Below are 20,321 nucleotides of genomic sequence, written 5' to 3' on the forward strand. Positions count from 1 at the left end.
CCTTCTGGAGTCCGTACACTGCAGAAATGTAAGTCCTCTGTTTTATATTATCGTAGCTAGAGCCATTGCTGATTCTATATTCTCAGAATGTGTTGTATGTTGACCTATACGTCATTTAATTACCAATCCCCTTAACGATCGAGCACACAATATTATTAGGGTTTATTATTTATTTTAGGTTTATCCAGAACTATCCTCATTAATGGGTACTCATAATGTTTACAATAATTATTGTTCACCTTACTTTATACCCCATTTAGTCTGTACTAGTCCGGACGTATTCGAAGCAAGGATGATAAATTGATTCATTTTGGTGCAAAGGTCCTGAGACCAAGACTACTAATTGCGTGCCTTTGGAGCACGCCCTCTCTGCCTGAGACTATAAGATTGACGTATGGGTAATGACGTCACACACTTCCTCCTTGTCCACATCGAGGTGGAACAAATTGAATCCATAAATACAAGTTTTAACAATAGCGAGGCGATTATATGCAGTTGAGACGTTTTATAGCGGGAAATACTTCTTCCTGTCATAAAGGAAACACAAATCGGGCATTATTGCTTGTCTTGAATCATAATTACTTCCAAATTCCTGAGACAATCTTTAACTCAAGCGTACTTTTTTAGTCGATGTTATTGATCCTGCTCGTCAACCCCTGCTCTATTTTTAATTAAATGCTTTTCAACAATTGGGCTATCTTAACTTTTCGTGTTTTTGTTTTTGTTTTTTTAATTTAATTTTTTTGACAGAGTGACTCTCTGTTTATTGTTTTCGCGCTTTAAATTGTACGAGTTAAAACGTTTATACATGGTGTTTTTGGTTTTTTTTTTTTTTTTTTTTTTGGGGGGGGGGGTTTCTGGGGGGGGGGGGCGGATGGTTAGGAATGACATTATAAACCCACACGTAGTCTGGTCCTAACGGATACAGATACCAGACTGATATGTATGCACAACTTTGCATTATGACTCACTAATGCCTAAGCGCCCACACACACGGCCTGCGGCCATAGTAAGTAGCCATTATTGTTAAAAGAACATCATTATAGCTATTGAAGAATTCATGTTTTGAGACAAGACAAATTTCGTTTTCGTGGTCTTTAATCAAACTGTCAAATTACTTAACGTAATAAACCCATCATCAGGTCAAACCAACTTCCACTCCAACCTCTTTAAATCATCGGCCCCTGACCGCAATTATAGTTCACATATTAATATGTTAATAATGTTAATACACCCCCTTATAAAAGGGCTTTCTTGAAACAATGGTGTAGACTAATCTCAATAAGATGAGAAACGTCTGCCAGCCTAATAGTTGACCTAGTTCTTCTTATTCCTTCCAATCATGCTCCAATGACCCTCAGGGTTAAAACCATCCCCAAGGTGACCCGAGTGAGATTTCGTCCCCCTGGGCTTATTATATCATTATTGTAAAGCCCCATGGGGTTGAAGCAAGAGGTTAATAGTTATAGGTAGACCTGCGACCATTCTCAGGCACAGGTGTTGTAATATCCGTTATGATATCCCATTGTGTCAAATCATAATAGTTGAATGTCTAACATGAAACTAAATCACATTGTACCTTAAGCGTCTATATCCGTTATCGTTTAACACTGAGGGATGGTGTAGTCTTTTAGATCATATTGCCTCTATAGTAGTGTGTGCCTTTTCCTCATGTTGGCAGTGGGCTACACTGACGCGACAGTTCAATCCGCTTACACTACATCATAGCATGGAGTTATACCATGTAGGAATGGCAGACGCTGGCCAAGTTGGCACCACTTTAAGCCTCCTATAAAGTCTTCTGAGTGTTGATTGGCGCACCCTTAGACGGACCTCTCAAGAGGGGTTAAGCAACTTTCCTTCTGGGACCAATAGACCTCTCGGCAGTAGCCTGTTTTTACTGCACAGACCGGTAGTCGTATACGTGCACGACAGACAAGTAAACAAACTGGCACTGGTAGTTCAAGGTGAAACAAAAGGCCATCTTGCTTTGGTTCATCATAGACAAGGATGGACAGGCAGCTCATACCACTTCTTTTCAGCTTTGTCTCCATCTTGACTCAGGTAAGTTGTTTTTTATTAATATTGTCAAAAATACTCATTGATGTTGAGCTAACACACTGTTCTCGATCTATACATTTATTATAATGCCTTTTATATGAAGCGTAATTTTCTGTAATGGGATTTTTATTCAAGAAATAAGACTATAAGCTGAAAACAACATATTACGTGGTTTTCAGCTTACATTCGTTCACGACCTTAGCATACAAGTTTATTGACAAACAAGTGATAATTCCCCCCCCCCCACAATTAACAGAAGACTTGCGTTACACACGCATCTCTCTTTCAATAAACCGTTAGAATAGGTTGTAAATATGCCTAAAAATATTCTACTTGACGAATAAAACCCTCCAAGATTGATCTTGAATGTGGTGCTTTTTATTTCATTGTTATTATTAATTGTGTACGCCTTTTTATAGATGAGATGTACCTATAGATGGGGATGGGTACGCCCTTAATAGACAGGATAGATAGGCCCTTTTATTAGATGGGATACGCATATATAATAAGTAGATATGATATTTTGTTTGATTTCAGCGTTTAGAGATATTGCCATGCTTTCTGAAACTCACTTTAAGTTTCCAACCACCTCTTCTGTGAAATCCATGACAACGGGTCTCTTTCGCATGCCCCTGCCCCCCCCCCCCCTTCACCCTCCTTTTACCCCCACTTTCCGGGCCTTTACCCGTTTTAAGTGACCTTTAAGGGTATTAGTGACAGAAGATGACTTTATTTGATGCCATTCGAAACCCCTCTGTTCCCTCACTAGAGATCACAAGTGGGAAACAGTAATCATTCTCTTCCTTCCCTTCTTTAAATATTAAACTATCTAATTCAACCTCTAGGCCATCATGATAACCTCGTGATACGAAGCAGCATTTTGGTTAGAGGGGCAGAAGAAAATTGACAAGTAAGATTTAGACCTAGTTAGCTTTATAATGTATTGTTGTGTACAACTATTCCGGTTTCCATTTTGAGAATGCACTTATTCAATTAAACGCAAATCGGGGGACGGTGAAGTTGTTATACCGTCCCATGCCTATAATTACGCTACGTGGAATGGCAATGTGGTTATTAAACACATCTTGGCAATGGCCAATTTACTTTTATGCCACAATGTATTGATATTAATATTTTGCAACTTGTTTTCACAGGTGCAGGGAGACAGTGTTCTTAACCAGTTGAATTTGAGCGAAAAACATCGTGAGTAAAAAAAGTGTTTTAAGACGTTACAATAAACGTAATACCTTTAATAAATAATTAGCTGTTGTAAAATGTGTATTAACTTTAGGGTTAGAAAACGAAAGATAGGGTTAGCCTAATAATTCTGGTGGTGTTGTTTTGTGTGTTTCCCTACAGAACACTTGCTCTCAAAGCTCTCACACTACGAACTTATCCGACCTTACCGCTCAACGCAAGATGGTGGCTTCCTTAGCAACGACCTAGCAACGGCGAAGGAAGAGGAACGACACATCTACCATGAAGCCAAAAAGCGTTCTTTGCGCAGTAAGAATGCGCATTCACGTGACACGAGGAGTACCGATGATGACGTAGCAGACAAACCAATATTTCATCATTTTCGGGTCGATGCTTTCGGATCTCGAATGGTGTTGAACGTGACAAGGAATCGATATTTGGTATCGCCGAAAATGAGAGTTGAGAGGTACAAGGGAGACGGTAGCAAGTTTGTGTTTCGACCTAACACATTATGTTTCTATACTGGTAAAGTTAAAGGTGCTATCAGTTCATCAGTCGCTGTTAGTAACTGCGATGGTTTGGTAGGTTGACGCTCTTCCTACTGTTCATCAATATTCATGAATATGTTAATAAAGTTTCCAAATTTAAACATCAATGTCTCTTGAGTCTTATGTTTGTTTGATTTGTTTGTTTCCAGAGTGGTTCAATTAGAGCTGAAAGTGAGGAGTACATCATTGAACCATTAACATCTACACTTGCCAACCAATCGATATTCAACATTACTGAAGGGCATCTTCACATCATGTATAGAGCCAAAGACTTCAAAGTCGCCTCAGCACAAGTCGATACTTTCTGTAAGTTTAATTTCACTTCCAAGAAAACATCTTTTCATCCTAGCTTTCATTTTTATATGAGGAAAGTCGTGAGAAAGAAAATAGTATTGTTCGCCGTTGTCGCACTTGCAAAAAGACCAAAACAAACTTTCAAACGGGACCTGGTCAGATAGAAGACGTCATGTCTTTCACTATGTAACCCAGAAGGAATAACGGCAGACGCTGTGTCTAACACGAACTAATAAAAGAAAACTTGTAACCACATTTATGTAAACTTCACGTCCCAAGCTTGAAATCTGAGGCGTATCTAGGGTAACATGTCTTTAATTCGATCACTGACACCTAAGTTGAGGGTTTAGCTGGCGGCAAAGGTTATTAATGTCACCCGGACCACCATCAGTGGTCTTTAATCAAATTAGAGACCGAAACTACATTTCTTGCACCATTTTGACAGCTTGAAAGAGTTCGCATATCAATTCTCGTAAATAAATTGTTTTGGCCAACTGCGTCTTACCATCATTATTCACACTGCTGGCTTAAACGTTTTTGCAGCTTGTGCTAATCAGCAGATTGCTTACAATTTAAACAGGTTGATGATGGCTGAATAAAGAGAGAAAGTTAGTATAACAGAATTATATTTAATGATCAGTGACTATTGTTTTGCTTCCAGAGAATGCATTTTGGTCGTTCGAGAGAAACATTTAAGAATAACTGCAGATGTGAATTTTTGTAAGCTGGTAAATTGTTTGATGACGTGTTATTATTTGCTTTGTCCTTTGATCATTAATGAGAGCGCTTAACTATTTATATAGCGATCGTGTAATCAGTAATTTCCACTTTTTTATCTTACAGTTAATATAGATCAATCTCGAGATACAATAACTCTGTACGAGATGGGGAGTAGGTTTACAAAGAGTACTGCCAACCTTCCTCATCAGAAACGTAAAGCTTTTGATTCAGAGAAACCTTTTGTTGTGGAGACATTGATTGCTGTTGATCACTCTGTTGCTTCTTACCATGGTGTGGACGAACTACATACCTACTTACTCTCCATGTTGAATATTGTAAGTATGCATTTAATATATACACCCCCCCCCCCCCCCCCCACACACACACACACTTACACCACAATCAACCACGATGGGCCAAAACTGGTCTGGCTTTAACTGTAAATAAAGATGTAAAAGTTGTTTGTTCTTACCATCAGATGAATAATGCTTACAAACATGAAACAATGCCAGTGAATCTCCAGTTTATTGCCACCAAGATTATAGTCTTAAATGAAGAGCAGGTAAGCAAATACCACTGTTTAAATAACCTATTTATTAACTCTTTCTGTAGTAATAATGAAAGCATTAGTCTTGCTTAGAATAAAGAAAGTTTGGCAAGTGAGGTTTGCGGAGCATTGGTTTTGAGGTTGTCAACCCAATATTCAACCACGGTATGTTTTGAACGTCTTCATGATGGTGCATGTTGCTACGGCAGTATAGTTACGCAGCATCAAGCAACAGAGTCCAGTTTTGTCCTGAAGACGATCAGAGCATATACTGATTGAAATGTTGGGTTGTCACACACGGGTTCTTCCTATGGCCAACACTCAAAATAGATGACCGCAAACCTCACCTTATTATACTTCCACCATGCAAAGTTTGAAATCCTACTTAAAGTTCATTTTTATACCCCTCCCCCCCCCCCCAGTCGGATGTGATCGTAGAGGGTAACTACAGAGAGAGTTTATCCAATGTATTCCAGTGGGTTTCATCTATAAGCTCAGGAGACCATGACTATGCTTCATTCGTAACTAGAACTGACTTCGGCCCAGCAGGTGAGTGGGTATGAGAAACCTTACCCAATTCCCTATCCACTCCTTGGCATGTAGTACCAGGCCATAGTTCATATAAAACAAAATAATAAGGTAGTCAAGCGAAGCATGCATACTTTTTAATGCCTCGGATCAAACACTTTTGACAAGTTGAACCAAATGTAATTATCGTTGAGAAGACTTTAAAGACCAAACAACCGATGTGTTGACATTATGTTTTCATATTGCTGACTGGTTTCTAATTGCTATTCTTGTATCCAATGAAGGTTTTGCTCCACTGTCATCAATGTGTATGAGTTATTGGAGTAGTTCGATTACTAGTGATCAAGGTCTTATATCAGCTTTCATCATGGCACACGAAGCAGCACACGTGTAAGTTAGCACCGAGTACCGTTATCTAGTTCTGACTGTCTTGTTGGTTAGCTTATCGGCATTGATTCTCTTTTTCAATAGTGACGATCCATAAAATATCTCCTGAAGACGAGCAGAGTTTGCTGGTGGAAACGTCGAGACCAAGCCGGCTCTTGTCAGCACCAGCACTCATTATACATGGTTGTAACCGCACGATAATTACTTCTCATTAATCTGCTATTTGAATGTGTGAGTTAAAACACCATCTTATTATTGCGTTCTCTATTTACAGCTTAGGTATTGAACATGATGGAGATGACAACAAGTGTGAGCCGTACTTAACATCAATCATGAGTCCATTGATATTATCTACATATCATGATTATTACTGGTCAAATTGTAGCGTCAAATACCTCAAGAAACACCTAAGGTACAAAGAAACAAATAACATAATTCAATTAAGAAATAAAAAGTAATTACTTTAGAACCCGTTTGTTTGAATATTCATGGTTTGTGATCAGTTTTCAGTGTATAATAATGAATATTTCTGTTTTTTTTTTTAATCTGTTTAGGATTTATCCTTGTATTGAGGATAGTCCGTTTAGTAAAAGTGTTCAAGAAGTTGCAGAGTACCCAGGAGAGTTGTACTCAATAGAAAGACAATGTCAACTTGCTTATGGAGAAAACTCAAGGCAGTGTGGTATGGTGAGTTATCATTCTGAAATTTTTAGGATTAAGAATTTTTTTTTATTAGCACAAACTTTAGTATAAATTATTCACATTTTGACTGGTTTACTTTAATTTATGATATTGCATTTGCTTAAAACTCTCTTTAATTTTTGTTGAAACTATTAGTTTGACCTAAAAAACTATTAATTTTGGTTTCACAACATGTTTTTTCAGCCACAGGATTTTAATACCTGTATGTTCAAATGTTCTGATCATCATAACCCGTGGATATGTAAGGACTACCCAACACCGGCACTAGACGGCTCAGCGTGTGGCTACGGTAATCAGGTAACAATAACACGTCTATTGTGTCTCATTAACTGAGGGTCATTACAAGAATTGATCAATATTATTATTAGAAGTGACAGATAATCTTTTTAATTTTTGCACCTTCTTATCTTTGGGGGGGGGGGTGGGCCTTTTGGACCCTAAAATGAGAAGGGTCATGATTTCAAATCTAACCTTGCCATACATTTTTGTTTGTTTACTAATTGTAAGTATTCTTATTAATTTCTTCTTTAGTGGTGTATGAAGGGTGACTGTAAAGAGAAACCTCCTAAAAGGAATGGCAAATGGGGAAAATGGTCAAGTTGGGGGCCATGTACGTATGAATGTGCGACCGGAGTTAAGACAAGGCAACGGAAATGTGACAATCCAAGGTTTGGAGGACTACGATCAATTGTAACTCTTACATCGATTCAAACTTTCTATATAGTTACTCAGAAATGGCCATGTAAGCTCAAAAGACCATTATTTTAAACTGATCATTAAAAATTAGATTAGATTATGTACTTACGGTGACAGAGCTTTCTCTGCAATAGCACCTCGTCTGTGGAACCAGCTAAATGTTTGTCTCAGGGAGGAAAACTCCCTCTGTAGCTTTAAATCTGGGCTTAAGACACATCTTTTTAGGGAAGCATTTTTAACTTAAAGTATTTTTCTATGTTCTTACTGCCCCGCTGCTTCATATCATTGTTGCGGTTTTTATAATTGTTATTATCATAATTATTGTTTGTGTTTTTTACTGGATCAAACGATTTCGGTGGCTTTTACTCAATGTATTTGATTGATTATATTCATCTTTTTACTTGTACATGTATCTTTATTGTTTTATAATCATATTTTATGGATTTTAATTTTGGACCTTTTAATTACTTAGTTTTTGTGGTTAAAAGTTGTTGTTGTAAAGCGCTTGGGAGCATTTTTTATGGATTTGGCGCTATATAAATATGTTTTATTATTATTTATTACTATCATTGAGGGATGCTGCAGTCTTCTTTAAATGCGCCTAACCTATCAAATCGCCCAACCTAAATAAAATTCATGTATTCTTAAACATAATGATAACATGTCAACTCTATTAAAAACACGATTAGAGTATATAACATCCTGGGTAATTACCTTTCCGGAAATATTCTCATTTTAGATAGCTACTGAACATTAATCCAATTTCCGAAGTAGGCCTAATATTAATCAGACCAACTACAGGCTGCATTAGAGTTGTTCTAAATATAATCTTGTCCATTACAGACCTGCGTATGGAGGGAAGGAATGCACAGGGAAATCGTTTCTCTTCAAACTTTGCAACAAACAGGTGAGAGAGAGAGAGCTCAATGAATGTTTAATAATTTGGTGCAGTGTAACAATTAATTAATTGGTAATGATTTCAAACAAGGTAGCTTCATGTTTTAATAATGTCAATACCGAATTGTTTTGTTTGTATTTATATTTTTGTCTACATACAAATATTGAAAGTTCTCATTGATTTTTTTTTTTTTAATACAAAAAACATGTTATCTTGCATATTGATGTTCTTCTTAACCTGATATTGAGTGATTGGGCGCCATAAGCGCCTTCCTGGGGCGGATACTGGTGCTCTATTAAGTGTTCTTTATTATTTTTATTATGTGGTGAAACAAATACTCGTCAATTATCTCTTGCTTTCATATAATTATTCCAATTAGCCGTGCACCGAGGGTGTGGATAGGCGGGCTGAGCAGTGCCAAGATCACCTTGCTGCCGTATTGATCAATGGCAAACCACACACTTGGAGTCCATATGAAGGAAGAAATGGTTCGTAAATATCATTCTATGAGTCCAAAATAATATGGTTTTTATCTTACTCAGTTTTTAAACAATGTGGACAAAGTGAATCAGCGACTTATTGAAATGTTTTTCGTGACAATGGATTGTTTTTTCAGAGTCCATGCAGTGTAGGCTGACTTGTATCGCAGACAAGACCCTGGACATCCTTGGTACCCCGTACATGGTAACCGATGGTACCCCATGCTCGTATGAAGATCCTGATAATATCTGTGTTCGGGGTCAGTGCGTTGTAAGTTTACATAAATTAATTCTTACTAAATAAAACTAAATCATGAAATAACATGTTGACAAGGCTCACAATAAAAATAGCAACAATTAGACTTAACGAAATGGGGGACTTTTTGGACACTATGTTACAGCAAACTTACCAGGTAAATCCGAACTACGTAAACAACGGAAATTTACCTAGTTACTGCTGCCACCTAGCGTTCCAAAGTCTCACATTACAATCGAAGATGTTTGACACTTTCTCTGTTCATGATTGGTTGCAGAAATTTGGATGCGACAAACGCCTGCGTTCGAAGAACAAGGCGGATAAATGTGGTGTTTGTAAAGGAGATAACAGTCACTGTACGTATGTACAAAAGGAGTTCACAAAATCACCTAAAAAACGTAAGACAATGTTTTAATAAAACGCAGGAAATACTGTAGAAAGTTAACTATCTCTATGTGTGAGAACAGCTGAGGACTATTTTATGTGAATTTACACTTCGTGACTTTCCAAGTTAACCAACAACTTGTGATCCTTCTCACCTACCTAGGATATCAGCGGATAGATACTTTACCTGCTGGAGCGTACAACATAGTCGTGAAAGAGGAAACCGACACAAGACATTTTCTGGGTAAGAGACACGTTGGTAACATCAACTTTGTCGGAAATTTTAAACGAAACATAATTGTTGCCCAAAATATTAGATGGAGCTACTAAATCGCATTAATTTTTCGTATGATCACGTTTCATTGTTTAACATATGCAGCTCTCAGAACCGGCAAGACGTACATTCTCAATTCTGGAGGCAGATACTGGGGACGACCAGAATTTGTCTGGGGTGGCGCCCGATTTGTCTATTCAAAGGAAACTGAGCTCCTTCAATCTGCTGGACCAACTCATTCCGACCTCATGCTAATGGTAAAATACATTTGCCTCTGTCATTAAGCGACAGTATTTTTGTCATGCGACAATGTTAGGTCTGTCAATAGGCACATTTTAATGCCAATTTGTATGCACAATCTGTTCCAACAAATCATTTTCGTCATTCTGTTTTTCCTACACAGATCTTTTGGACAAATGACACAAAGCCTGTAAATGTAACTTACAGTTACTACTTGCGTATCAGCGATGAACCCACTGCTTTAGATGCTGCAGGACAACGTGAAGTTCATTTGACCAAACCGTTGACTAGTCTGACCAATAAACTTCAGGTATCCTCTACTGATGATGCACAACGATCGCCGAGAATCAAACGCAATGATCACATCAAAACCATGGAGAGGTCCGGGGACCCTTCAACTCTTCGGTGGTTCAACAAAAAGCTAACCAAACCCTAAGCAATGTGAGACTTTGGAGTGCTTGGGCGGCAGCAGACTTACCAAGTAGTATTTCTGTTGCTTACGTTACTCTGTGAACATGCGCATATTAAAATACGAGAACAATGAATTTACCTAGTAAGTCTGCTGCCACCTACGTCTGAAAAGTCACCCATTACGCAGAAAAAAACATCTTCAGTTATGAAGAAAACCGATTGTCATCCAATATGATTCAATAAAGGTTCATGGTCGAAGAAGAACAATTTAATGACACTGCTTTACCTGCAGCATTATGTGGTAAAGGTTACCCCTTCAGGGTTAATGCAAATTTTGTGTTTCAGCTCAAAAGGAAAATAATAATGCTTTTAGTAATTCCTATTTGCATGAATAACGAATTCGCATTCAATAATTTGTTGCCACCATAAGAGTGGTGACCGCTAATTCTACCTCCCTGCTTTTAACGTAATGAGCAGAGGCATGAAATGTAACCAGGGTTGTTAAAAAATGTGGTAAAACTTTCACCAGTAGATGCTGGAAGTTGCCTTGTGACGTCACTGAGGAGTCCATTGAGTATGGTAGCGATATGTGCTTATTAGGCCTACTGCAACAACAACAGCTTATGTTAATCATGAGAAGATAATATAAACTGTGTGTAATAATAATTACCATAAAATTGTATTGTATCTTTATTGACGATCAATGTTGGGGTTTTAAATTGAAATTTAAACTTCAAACATTTTTCGTACCAAATTTTATACCGCTTAATATGCCAACAATAATAGTGTATCTTTTTGTAATGTATTTGTTTTATTTCAAAAGTAAACAAAACTTGACACTTTAAAGCAAGCTGTCTCTCCCTAATGTTTGTACTCTCATGAAAAATTAGAGCAGCATTATTAATAAAAAATGTAAGAGTGTAAATATGAGCGCCCTCCTTCGGCAGTTTGTTTGGTGTTTTATTTAAAAACGCAATGTTTTAAATATTTGGGTCACATAAATATTGGGAAGCAATAATAAGACATGATATGCTACCGGTCATTAATTTACGAATTCGTTTACTTCCGATTTTGAAACACTTGCAAACGTTTGGCAGACATAAACTGGTGGACATTGAACGATCAAACAACCACGGCGCCTTCTCCCCCCCCCCCACCCCCCCCCCCCCCCCCCCCAACCCGCTGTGGCGTAGGCCCCTCAAAAGCGATTCAAATTGTAGAGTAGAAATATGTTAGCATTGAATGTAAATGTGGTGTGGTTATATTATAACCTCAGTAAAATGGTAAAGAATATAGACACGGGGACATTGCGTGGTCTATAGTTTCCCCTCCAGCCCATCCTGACGCATTGACCACGATTGCAAATGGGAGAGTATTATTTCCTTAGTTTGAAATGATTTAAGTGCCTTATTTCCTTGCGGTAACACGCACACTATAAATAATGAGGTGTTTTGTTTCAAGAGTTTCCTAAAAGCCACAAATTACAGAAATACTTCTCGGAAGTCTTTCGTCAGAAAGTAGGCCTAATTATGTTAAATACGTGAGTGGGTGAGTAGTCCTATTTACCCAGCTGCACTGGCTGGGTGAGAAAGTTCACGACTGCCCACTTCGCTTGCCAAAGTGGGTAGTAGTTTTTCTCCGAAGGGTTTCACTAATTCACCCACCATCCGGCGCAGTGATCGCGTTGCAATCTTGTAGCAAAAACATTGTTTTAAAGTTACGTAGAGGGCGCTATTTCCAAGCATCAACTAGTTATTGCCTTTTCTAGACATCTTGCAACGATTCTGTCCACCTTCAATCCGGTCTTGAACTAAAACTACATAAGTCTAATCTAAATTGCTGATGGATCAAAATGCCGATGGATCATAAAGAGGAACCCTTGGCCTTGCCATTATAATCGCGTTGATTGTGCAGGCTCAAGTTTTCAATAAAGCAACTAATTTAAATTGAGAAGAAGAAAATGAAATTAAAATATTATTATATGACAATGGTTCAATTTTAAAACAAAATTCTGTTACAGTAAATCCGTTCTCAATGGCGGGTCTTTATGAGGAAAATAAAGTAAATTTTGCTTTAAATTACTGGTGAGTGTTGGTCTAGAGACCGCAGAGGGGTGTCAGATGCAATTGTGCCGCCATGCAATACTGTCCGCTCCGGACACTTTTGCTTATGCAATCGTGTCCGGGGCTGTGCAAGAACCGTCCGGTGGACACAACTGCATATGCAAATGTGTCCGGGCGGATATTATTGCATATGCATATAGTGTCCTCCGGACAGTATTGCATAGAGGACATAATTGCATGCGACAGGGGCAGTAACACTCGCTGTTAGCTCGAGCCTCTTAAGGCAACTTTTTAAAACCCAGGGTTTCTTTTATGCCAGAGCTGCATTTTGAATGAGCTGAATTACAAAGCGTTGATCTTCTTTCTACGCAATCACGATACTCGAAACTTTACAAACCCTTATCCAACCGGAAACTGATAATCTCTGGGTATTGTATCTTTAGATCTAAGGGGGGCATCTTCACAATTGAGTCGGCCTCTTCAGAAAGAACATTATACGTTAGCAAGAAGTCAAATGGCGTTTAAAGTGGGCTCATTGTGTTGGCAAAAAGAAGGATCCAATGCGATTACTTTGTTTGAAGTTGTTAAAAACGTGAATAAGGCTCTTGATTCATCCAGACTCTACTCTCAAAACGTTCGTTGACCTTTTGCGAATAATAAATGGCGTAACTAAGGGGAAATTCTGGCTATTCATTATTAAAATAAATACCCAAATAATGTTATATTGTACACAAAACAAATTTTAGACGATTTCAGTTGTACAATATTAGGAGTTTTTCGAACATGCTCACCCTCAAACTCATTTCACACACACAGGAGGCGGGAAGTTGGGCGGGGGGGGGGGTGAGTAGCAACTGTGTCTGTCAAGCTAGTCAAAGGGTCACCGTCACCAACTGACTTAACGAACTTGACAGAATGGTTGGCTCTGCTGATTGGTCAATGCAGTCGTGTCGTAAACCATAACCCCAGGAGACGTCATTTTAACCTTCGAGCTACGTCATACACACAGCAGCACGGTAACATCACAAGTTATTATACCAGTCAGCAGAATTGAGATTAGATCGTTGCAGCACAAGGAAGAAAGTTATTGAAGACAGTCCAGGATTCTTAGCAGTATGGTATTAATGGTATTTTCTACGTGGAGTCAACTGCAACTGTTGTCAATAGTTGGCATTGTTTTACACCTCACTGCTGATACTGTAAGGGTGAGTAATAAACTAGCTGTGTTTGTTTGTTGTAACTTATTACCACTTTTGGGACCTGTTGTTAGTGAGCTCAGAAGAGTCGTCGTGGATTTGCCTACTGTGCTGGCCCCATGGGTAAAGAATGCAATAGGCATACTCGTTTGTTTATAATATGGAGTCACACTATTGTTTTGGATTCGCTGTACGTTGGTTTACTGTAGTTCTCTCATTTTTAATTGATTGGTCAATGAATCAAGGACAGTAAAATTCAAGGACGTATAAAATTGTGTTTAATCTTGGTTGGAGGCAGTAGAGCCAAAGAGGTGGCCTACCTTGCATGTGAAAATCCCCTGTTGATGAGAGTGGAGGTGATGGACCTAGCTCTATAGTTATAGCATACAGCAAGGACTCTATGGTTGTATGTATGCGAGTCTGGAGGAATTGGCAAAACCAGTGAAAGTTTTATAGAAGTTGTGTGTTGGTGAACTTGTTTTAGACATGATGGCACACAGAAGTAGCACACCGTCATAAGTAAACCGTTCTCTTAAAACAAGTATCAGCCTGTTTTGGGAAACTATATATTAGGGATCGTAGTAAAGTTAGTGAAGAATCAGCCTTATCATCGTAACTCTTTAAGTCTATAGGCCTAATTAGCTCTTGATTTGTCATTGTTTAAGGAGGTTTGTTCACATCTCTATTGTATTGTCATCGGAACTCGTACCTCATAGCCCTGGTTTGGTTTTTAAACATTACACAAATTGATAAAGTTGTACTTGCAAGGTTCCCTGCTAAGATCCATGTGTTTCGGATTAGATTGAATGATTACCACTTGTACCAGGATATGGGGCCATGCAAGGTAGGAATTTTCCCAAAAGTAATTTGCTTTTTGTTTTTAAGTTGTCAAAGTCTTTATTTCCACAGAGTTTACAAGATAAGAAATGTATTGAAAGAAAAGTTAATTCCTGTCATATTATGGTAGTCAGTTGTATACAGTTACACTGGAAATAGGGTTGTCAGTTCTCTACTCTGGTTTTCATTTGGTTTCATGAAGATGGATGCTTACAAACGGTGTAATACCTTAGGAAACAGTAGGAATTGAGTCATGTTAGTTTATGAATAATGTTGTTGTGGCTTGCATTTATGTGAAATGTCTGCAAGCGGAACATTTTTTCCAAGACTATCAAATTTATTATGTTCTGAGTAAGCATGATAAGCATGTCACAGATTAGGAAAACTTGTGATTTCCTTGATATGTTCACTTCATTAATCATGGAATTGTTTTGAAGGACCTCTATCCTTTGGTCTTTAATTTCAAGGATAAGATAGTCAACAAAGATCAGTCACTGACCTTTCTTCAAGTGCCTAGCTTTCAAATGAGTCAATTTACTGGGAATTGGTGTCCTGCACCTACCAGTAAGAACATGATGAAGTCATGTCAATGTTCTAACTCCTTGTGGTAATATGACTATGAGAGTTAAAGACCGATAGTGCAACATTGATTTGGTGGATTTCATCATTGTTCATCCAGATTATTTATACAAGTATTTTCCTTGATCAATGGCGGGCAATTGTCTCTATCAGTGACTTGTTTTGTCAATTCAGTAATTTCTCTGGTAATCTTTGCCAAGAAAAACATTTTTCAATTTAACAAACAGTTCAATTAAAGTTGCATTGTGTTTCAACTTGTTTGAGGAATTTTTGATAGATGTTCGTCATTCTCAGGAAGTTGTCTAGCCACCGTGAGTTTGAAATGAGGAGGTTTGATTTGTTGTTGACTTGTCATTAAGTTGACTTTCAAAGCTTATGGTTATGCCAGGTTTCTTAGAAAGTGACATTGCTTTCGTCACTGATTGAGTGGAATTCCTGTAACTTTATGGAGAGTCGTTGCCAAGTAAACGATGTCCTTGAATAAGGCATCCTAATCAGGAAATAATGTTAAATAATTTGTTTTATCTTGAGAATAACTTAAATATTTTTTATTTTACATAAAAGAGGTACTATTATTGATCTTCAAAGATTTGCTACCAACTTTAAACAAGTGTTTCATTTAGTCTTACAAGTTACATTAAACTTTCCTGAAAAGTGTTCCAGAATTGTTGTAAATAAAGCTTTTAACGACATAAATTATTATTTCTTTTCAGGTTTCGGGAGCCAGTATTCCAAACAATTTACCACTGCAGAAAAAACACTGTAAGTATAATTCGATAAGTTTTCATAACCAAACCTTGTGTAGTAATTGTGTCCTTGAAACTCTTAAAAGTTTAGATTGCTAAACTTCTTAAAGTTAAATACCAACATCAAAACTGAAAACCAAGCAATGATTTCAACAAAGTCTTTGCAAGAGGATGAAAACCTGTACTGACTTTTCACACTTGTTTAACAGTTAATCAACCAGTAGTTAACTTGTATTGTTGTTGTAAGTAGATCTCTTTGTATGGAAAGTGAACAATGAGAAAGGATTTCAATCTGCAATGTAAAGCCCTACATCTTAAAGGAGGTGTTGAGGTACACAAATAATGACCTTGCAATAAGTATCCCAACAACATCAGGCTCTTAATAGCCACTTTACTTTATTAAACAGTTTCAGAAAAAGAACTTTCAAAAGTTTGTGCATAAGAAATAGTGGCTCATATCCTCTCCAACAACTGAAATGTTTGCAACTGTGCATTATAATGCTAGAACATGCACTGTAGGAGAAACCATGGAGAAACAAGCTTTTGAGCTAACTGGGATTACTTATTGGAGTTTGTGCCATGTTGTATGATGCTAAACCATCTATAGTCTAGTGGACAATAATGTATAAGCTGAGGTAACTGTTAGAAGATAAATACTATATAAAGAATTTGGGAAAAAAACATTTAATTCTTTATCGTTAAGCAGTGCACCCTTTTGAACATTCAAGATTCTTTAAAGGGTTTCAGACACTCATTACAGATTTATCTAGTGCCAAATAAGTGTACTAGGCCTATTGGTTGGTTCAATATACTTGAAAATGTTTGTTTTTGCGCAAAAACGTGAGTACTGGGAGCACTTTTTATTCAGACTCTGAGTATTTCTGTCAGTTTTTTTTCTTTCTAACTAGCCCAATTAAATCTTGTGGCCTTAAATTTGTATACATTAAATTAAAATATTTAAAATGAACAATTGCTTTCTATTACACAGATCATCTTCTGTCAAAACTTTCACATTATGAAGTAGTCCGGCCATACAGATCAACCCCAGATGGGCAGTTCTTAAGTCATGACCTGTCAACTTCAAAAGAAGAGGAAAAAGATGTTTATGAGCGTGCTAAAAGAGACACTCTTCTAAACAGAGATGGGAGATCACGCTACCGACGAAGTACTCCTCAAGATGACAGCCAAGGGCTCAAACATCACTTCAGAGTGGATGCATTTGGTGTTGAGATCCGCTTAAATGTTACCAGGAATCGATTTATTGTAACACCTAAGATGAAGGTTGAGTTGCATAAAGAAGATGGTACCAAGAAAGTTTATAGACCGAATACACTTTGCTTCTATTCTGGTGGTGTGGATAACAGTCCACGATCTTCAGTTGCTATTAGCAATTGTGATGGATTGGTAAGTGCATTTATTTACCTGTTCTCTTTTTTCTCTTTGTGACCTCTATTAGAAACAAAGGATTGATTTGGCATTGGCACAATTGTTTTGTCCGATCCAAAGTTTCTTTATCCAAAGTTTCTTTATCCAAAGTTTCTTTATCCAAAGTTTCTTTATCCAAAGTTTCTTTATCCAAAGTTTCTTTATCCAAAGTTTCTTTATCCAAAGTTTCTTTATCCAAAGTTTCTTTATCCAAAGTTTCTTTATCCAAAGTTTCTTTATTCAAACCTATTAATAGTTTTGAGTGGCTTAATAACTAACCTCAACTTTTTTCTTTTTACAAAAAAGTGCTATAATCCTGACTTTTGTAATCGCTTTAATTAGTATAATCAACACTACATTTTTTCCTTCATTTTACAGAGCGGTTTCATAAAAACTGGTGATGAAGAATTTATCATTGAACCATTGGTGTCTACTACTGGTCAATCTGGGGCCAATATCTCTGAGGGTCATCTTCACATCATGTACAGAACCAAAGACTTCACCCTAGAGTCAACAAAGCTCATGGCAGATTGTAAGACAATCATTTTTCTATTAAGTTCAGACATTCTAGATCTGTTCATGCTGAAGATTGGTTGATTAGTTGTAACACTACATTCTATACAGTGTCCACAACTATCTCTTCCGTGTTGATGAATTGTTAAATTGATTTGTTCGATGGTAAAGCTCAGAGGGTTGTGAATTGTTTGTTAATCCAATCCCTTGGTCTGATTAATCCCAAGTAGTCCTGATTAGGAGATAACCACCTGCTTACTGCAGGTTCATCAGGCAGTGTTTGCTGGGCCCATGTCAGCCTTTAAGCACCGTAAGAATGCTAAGCACAGAAGAGTATTGCTAAGTTTACATTATTGTGACTGGTGCCCTAGTAATTTTTTGCTGAGCAAAGAAATCTGTCAAACAGTATTTTTGTTCAACAACTTCATGACATTTGGCTTAGAGAGGGCAAGCAGTTTCCTTTAAATGTGTTCAACATGATGAGATACCGCTGGTAACCAATGAAACTTGGCTCGCCCTATACTTGACTTTGACTACTAATCATGAATTTAGGCTCAGATGGTCGGAGCAAGTTTCCTTTTAATTTGTTCAACATGAGATATCACTGGTAACGAATGAAGCTTGGCTCGCCTTATACTTGACTATGACTACTAATTGTATTACCTAGAGTAGAGATCAAGGCCAGAATACAGTGAGGCTCACATGGTTATCAAATTTTGTTTTAGTGACCTTTGACCTGCACCATGACACCCCAGAGAGGAACATATCCCAAGAGGAACCCTTCTCAAGTTCAGAACGTGAGAGACGGCGGGCTGGAGATCCAGGACAGAAACACTTTGTTGAGACACTTCTTACTGCTGACTACTCTATGACAAGTTTTCATGGGATAGACTTTGCGCCAACCTATCTTCTTACCATGTTGACTATTGTACGTATTGCCATAAATAAACAACAGTCGCCAATAATTAAAGTTATATAAAAATTAATTGAATTTTTCTGAAGGTTAACAACGACTTATAGAAAAGGACATCAATCCCAAAAGGGAACAAAGTAATAATATATCAATTTGAATCAGTCTATCAGTTGCTTAATTAGCTGAAGTCAACATTTCATTTGTTCGTCCTGTATAGTTAATATTTCATTTGTTTGACCTGTATAGTCAACATTTCATTTGTTTGACCTGTATAGTCAACATTTCATTTGTTTAACCTGTATAGTCAACATTAAACCATCCCACTATGGTTTTCATCATTCAGGTCAATATGGCATACCGTCATGACTCCATGTCAGCTGATATCCAATTTGCTGCATCAAGGATTATCCTTCTAAGCTATGAACAGGTTTGTTAACTTTTTAAGACTTTGTGTTTTGAGAGAAATAGTAACATTCATTAGATACAAGAGAAGTTATTTTCATTTTGACTACTAAAAGTATTGCAGGCATTTTGCATCATGAGTGGTTCCTGGTTAATTGGCCACTTTTTCGTTGAACCATTCCATACTTTTATTAAATCAATTCCAGTTTTTGTTTTTCGATGTAGAACACATGTTTTGAAAGACCCCATCTTTGTTAACCTTGTTTTGTACATTCTGGATGTACAAAACCAGTCTTGATCAACCAATAACTCTCCATCTGTTGTTTGTCTACTTTAGTCTGCCAGCATGGTTGTAGAGCGTCAAGCACAGGCAAGTTTAGCTCATATCTGCCGTTGGTCATCAACACAGACTGTTCGAGATGAAAACTCTGCAAACCACCATGATTTAGCTGCATTTATAACCAGATTAGATTTTGGACCAGCAGGTAAGAATGTCTTTCTTCTTTCTTTCTTTCTGGCATCTCAAACATTGTCATGGTCTCTGCATATAACATTGCTAGATACTGGTTGCCTGTTGGGAGTTCACAGAAAATACCTTAAGAACTGCTTGAAGAAAGACTTCATTATAGTCCTTATTAAATTGCAGAGATCTGAAAAGTTATAAGAAATCAAGAAAGGACAAGGGGGAAAAAGCAAATAACTAAGTACTAAAAGAAAATAAACAATTGATAAAAAAAATTATATTTCAAGAAATCCTTAAGTTTTGTTTTGTATTGGTCCCAGACCTTAGTTGTGCTCTTAAGCCCTTCCTAAACTACTGCAGGTTTTAGCCCCCTCATATCAGAATTATGAAGCTAGAAAGTTTTGAAATATCAATATTTAATACTTGTAGGTTATGCTCCAGTGACTGGAATGTGTGATATGAGAAGAAGCTGTGCCCTTGCTAGAGACGAGGGTCTACTGTCGTCCTTTGTGGTCGCACACGAAGCTGGACATGTGTAAGTCATCACAAGTATCAGGGACAA

The 20,321-nt window shown here is 37.5% G+C and overlaps 1 protein-coding gene across 1 annotated transcript in view; it reads left to right on the forward strand.

Moving 5' to 3' along the window:
• The first annotated feature begins 1,529 nt into the window (after nucleotides 1-1,529).
• LOC139953388 (uncharacterized) overlaps nucleotides 1,530-20,321 on the forward strand; it is a 30,944-nt gene continuing 12,152 nt past the window's right edge. Inside the window, exons 1-27 of the mRNA XM_071952897.1 lie at nucleotides 1,530-2,064; nucleotides 3,216-3,264; nucleotides 3,421-3,839; nucleotides 3,956-4,112; nucleotides 4,944-5,155; nucleotides 5,299-5,382; nucleotides 5,790-5,916; nucleotides 6,180-6,285; nucleotides 6,557-6,694; nucleotides 6,837-6,969; nucleotides 7,168-7,281; nucleotides 7,516-7,652; nucleotides 8,524-8,587; nucleotides 8,958-9,066; nucleotides 9,195-9,328; nucleotides 9,591-9,711; nucleotides 9,861-9,941; nucleotides 10,077-10,228; nucleotides 10,375-10,641; nucleotides 13,783-13,890; nucleotides 16,011-16,059; nucleotides 17,032-17,447; nucleotides 17,847-18,000; nucleotides 18,707-18,909; nucleotides 19,238-19,321; nucleotides 19,634-19,781; nucleotides 20,189-20,294. Coding sequence (XP_071808998.1) covers nucleotides 2,011-2,064; nucleotides 3,216-3,264; nucleotides 3,421-3,839; nucleotides 3,956-4,112; nucleotides 4,944-5,155; nucleotides 5,299-5,382; nucleotides 5,790-5,916; nucleotides 6,180-6,285; nucleotides 6,557-6,694; nucleotides 6,837-6,969; nucleotides 7,168-7,281; nucleotides 7,516-7,652; nucleotides 8,524-8,587; nucleotides 8,958-9,066; nucleotides 9,195-9,328; nucleotides 9,591-9,711; nucleotides 9,861-9,941; nucleotides 10,077-10,228; nucleotides 10,375-10,641; nucleotides 13,783-13,890; nucleotides 16,011-16,059; nucleotides 17,032-17,447; nucleotides 17,847-18,000; nucleotides 18,707-18,909; nucleotides 19,238-19,321; nucleotides 19,634-19,781; nucleotides 20,189-20,294 — 3,926 coding nt within the window. The 5' untranslated portion in view covers nucleotides 1,530-2,010. The remainder of the gene's footprint in view (nucleotides 2,065-3,215; nucleotides 3,265-3,420; nucleotides 3,840-3,955; nucleotides 4,113-4,943; nucleotides 5,156-5,298; nucleotides 5,383-5,789; nucleotides 5,917-6,179; nucleotides 6,286-6,556; nucleotides 6,695-6,836; nucleotides 6,970-7,167; nucleotides 7,282-7,515; nucleotides 7,653-8,523; nucleotides 8,588-8,957; nucleotides 9,067-9,194; nucleotides 9,329-9,590; nucleotides 9,712-9,860; nucleotides 9,942-10,076; nucleotides 10,229-10,374; nucleotides 10,642-13,782; nucleotides 13,891-16,010; nucleotides 16,060-17,031; nucleotides 17,448-17,846; nucleotides 18,001-18,706; nucleotides 18,910-19,237; nucleotides 19,322-19,633; nucleotides 19,782-20,188; nucleotides 20,295-20,321) is intronic.

This window comes from Asterias amurensis, chromosome 21, assembly GCF_032118995.1.
Source record: "Asterias amurensis chromosome 21, ASM3211899v1".
NCBI classification, from domain to species: domain Eukaryota; kingdom Metazoa; phylum Echinodermata; class Asteroidea; order Forcipulatida; family Asteriidae; genus Asterias; species Asterias amurensis.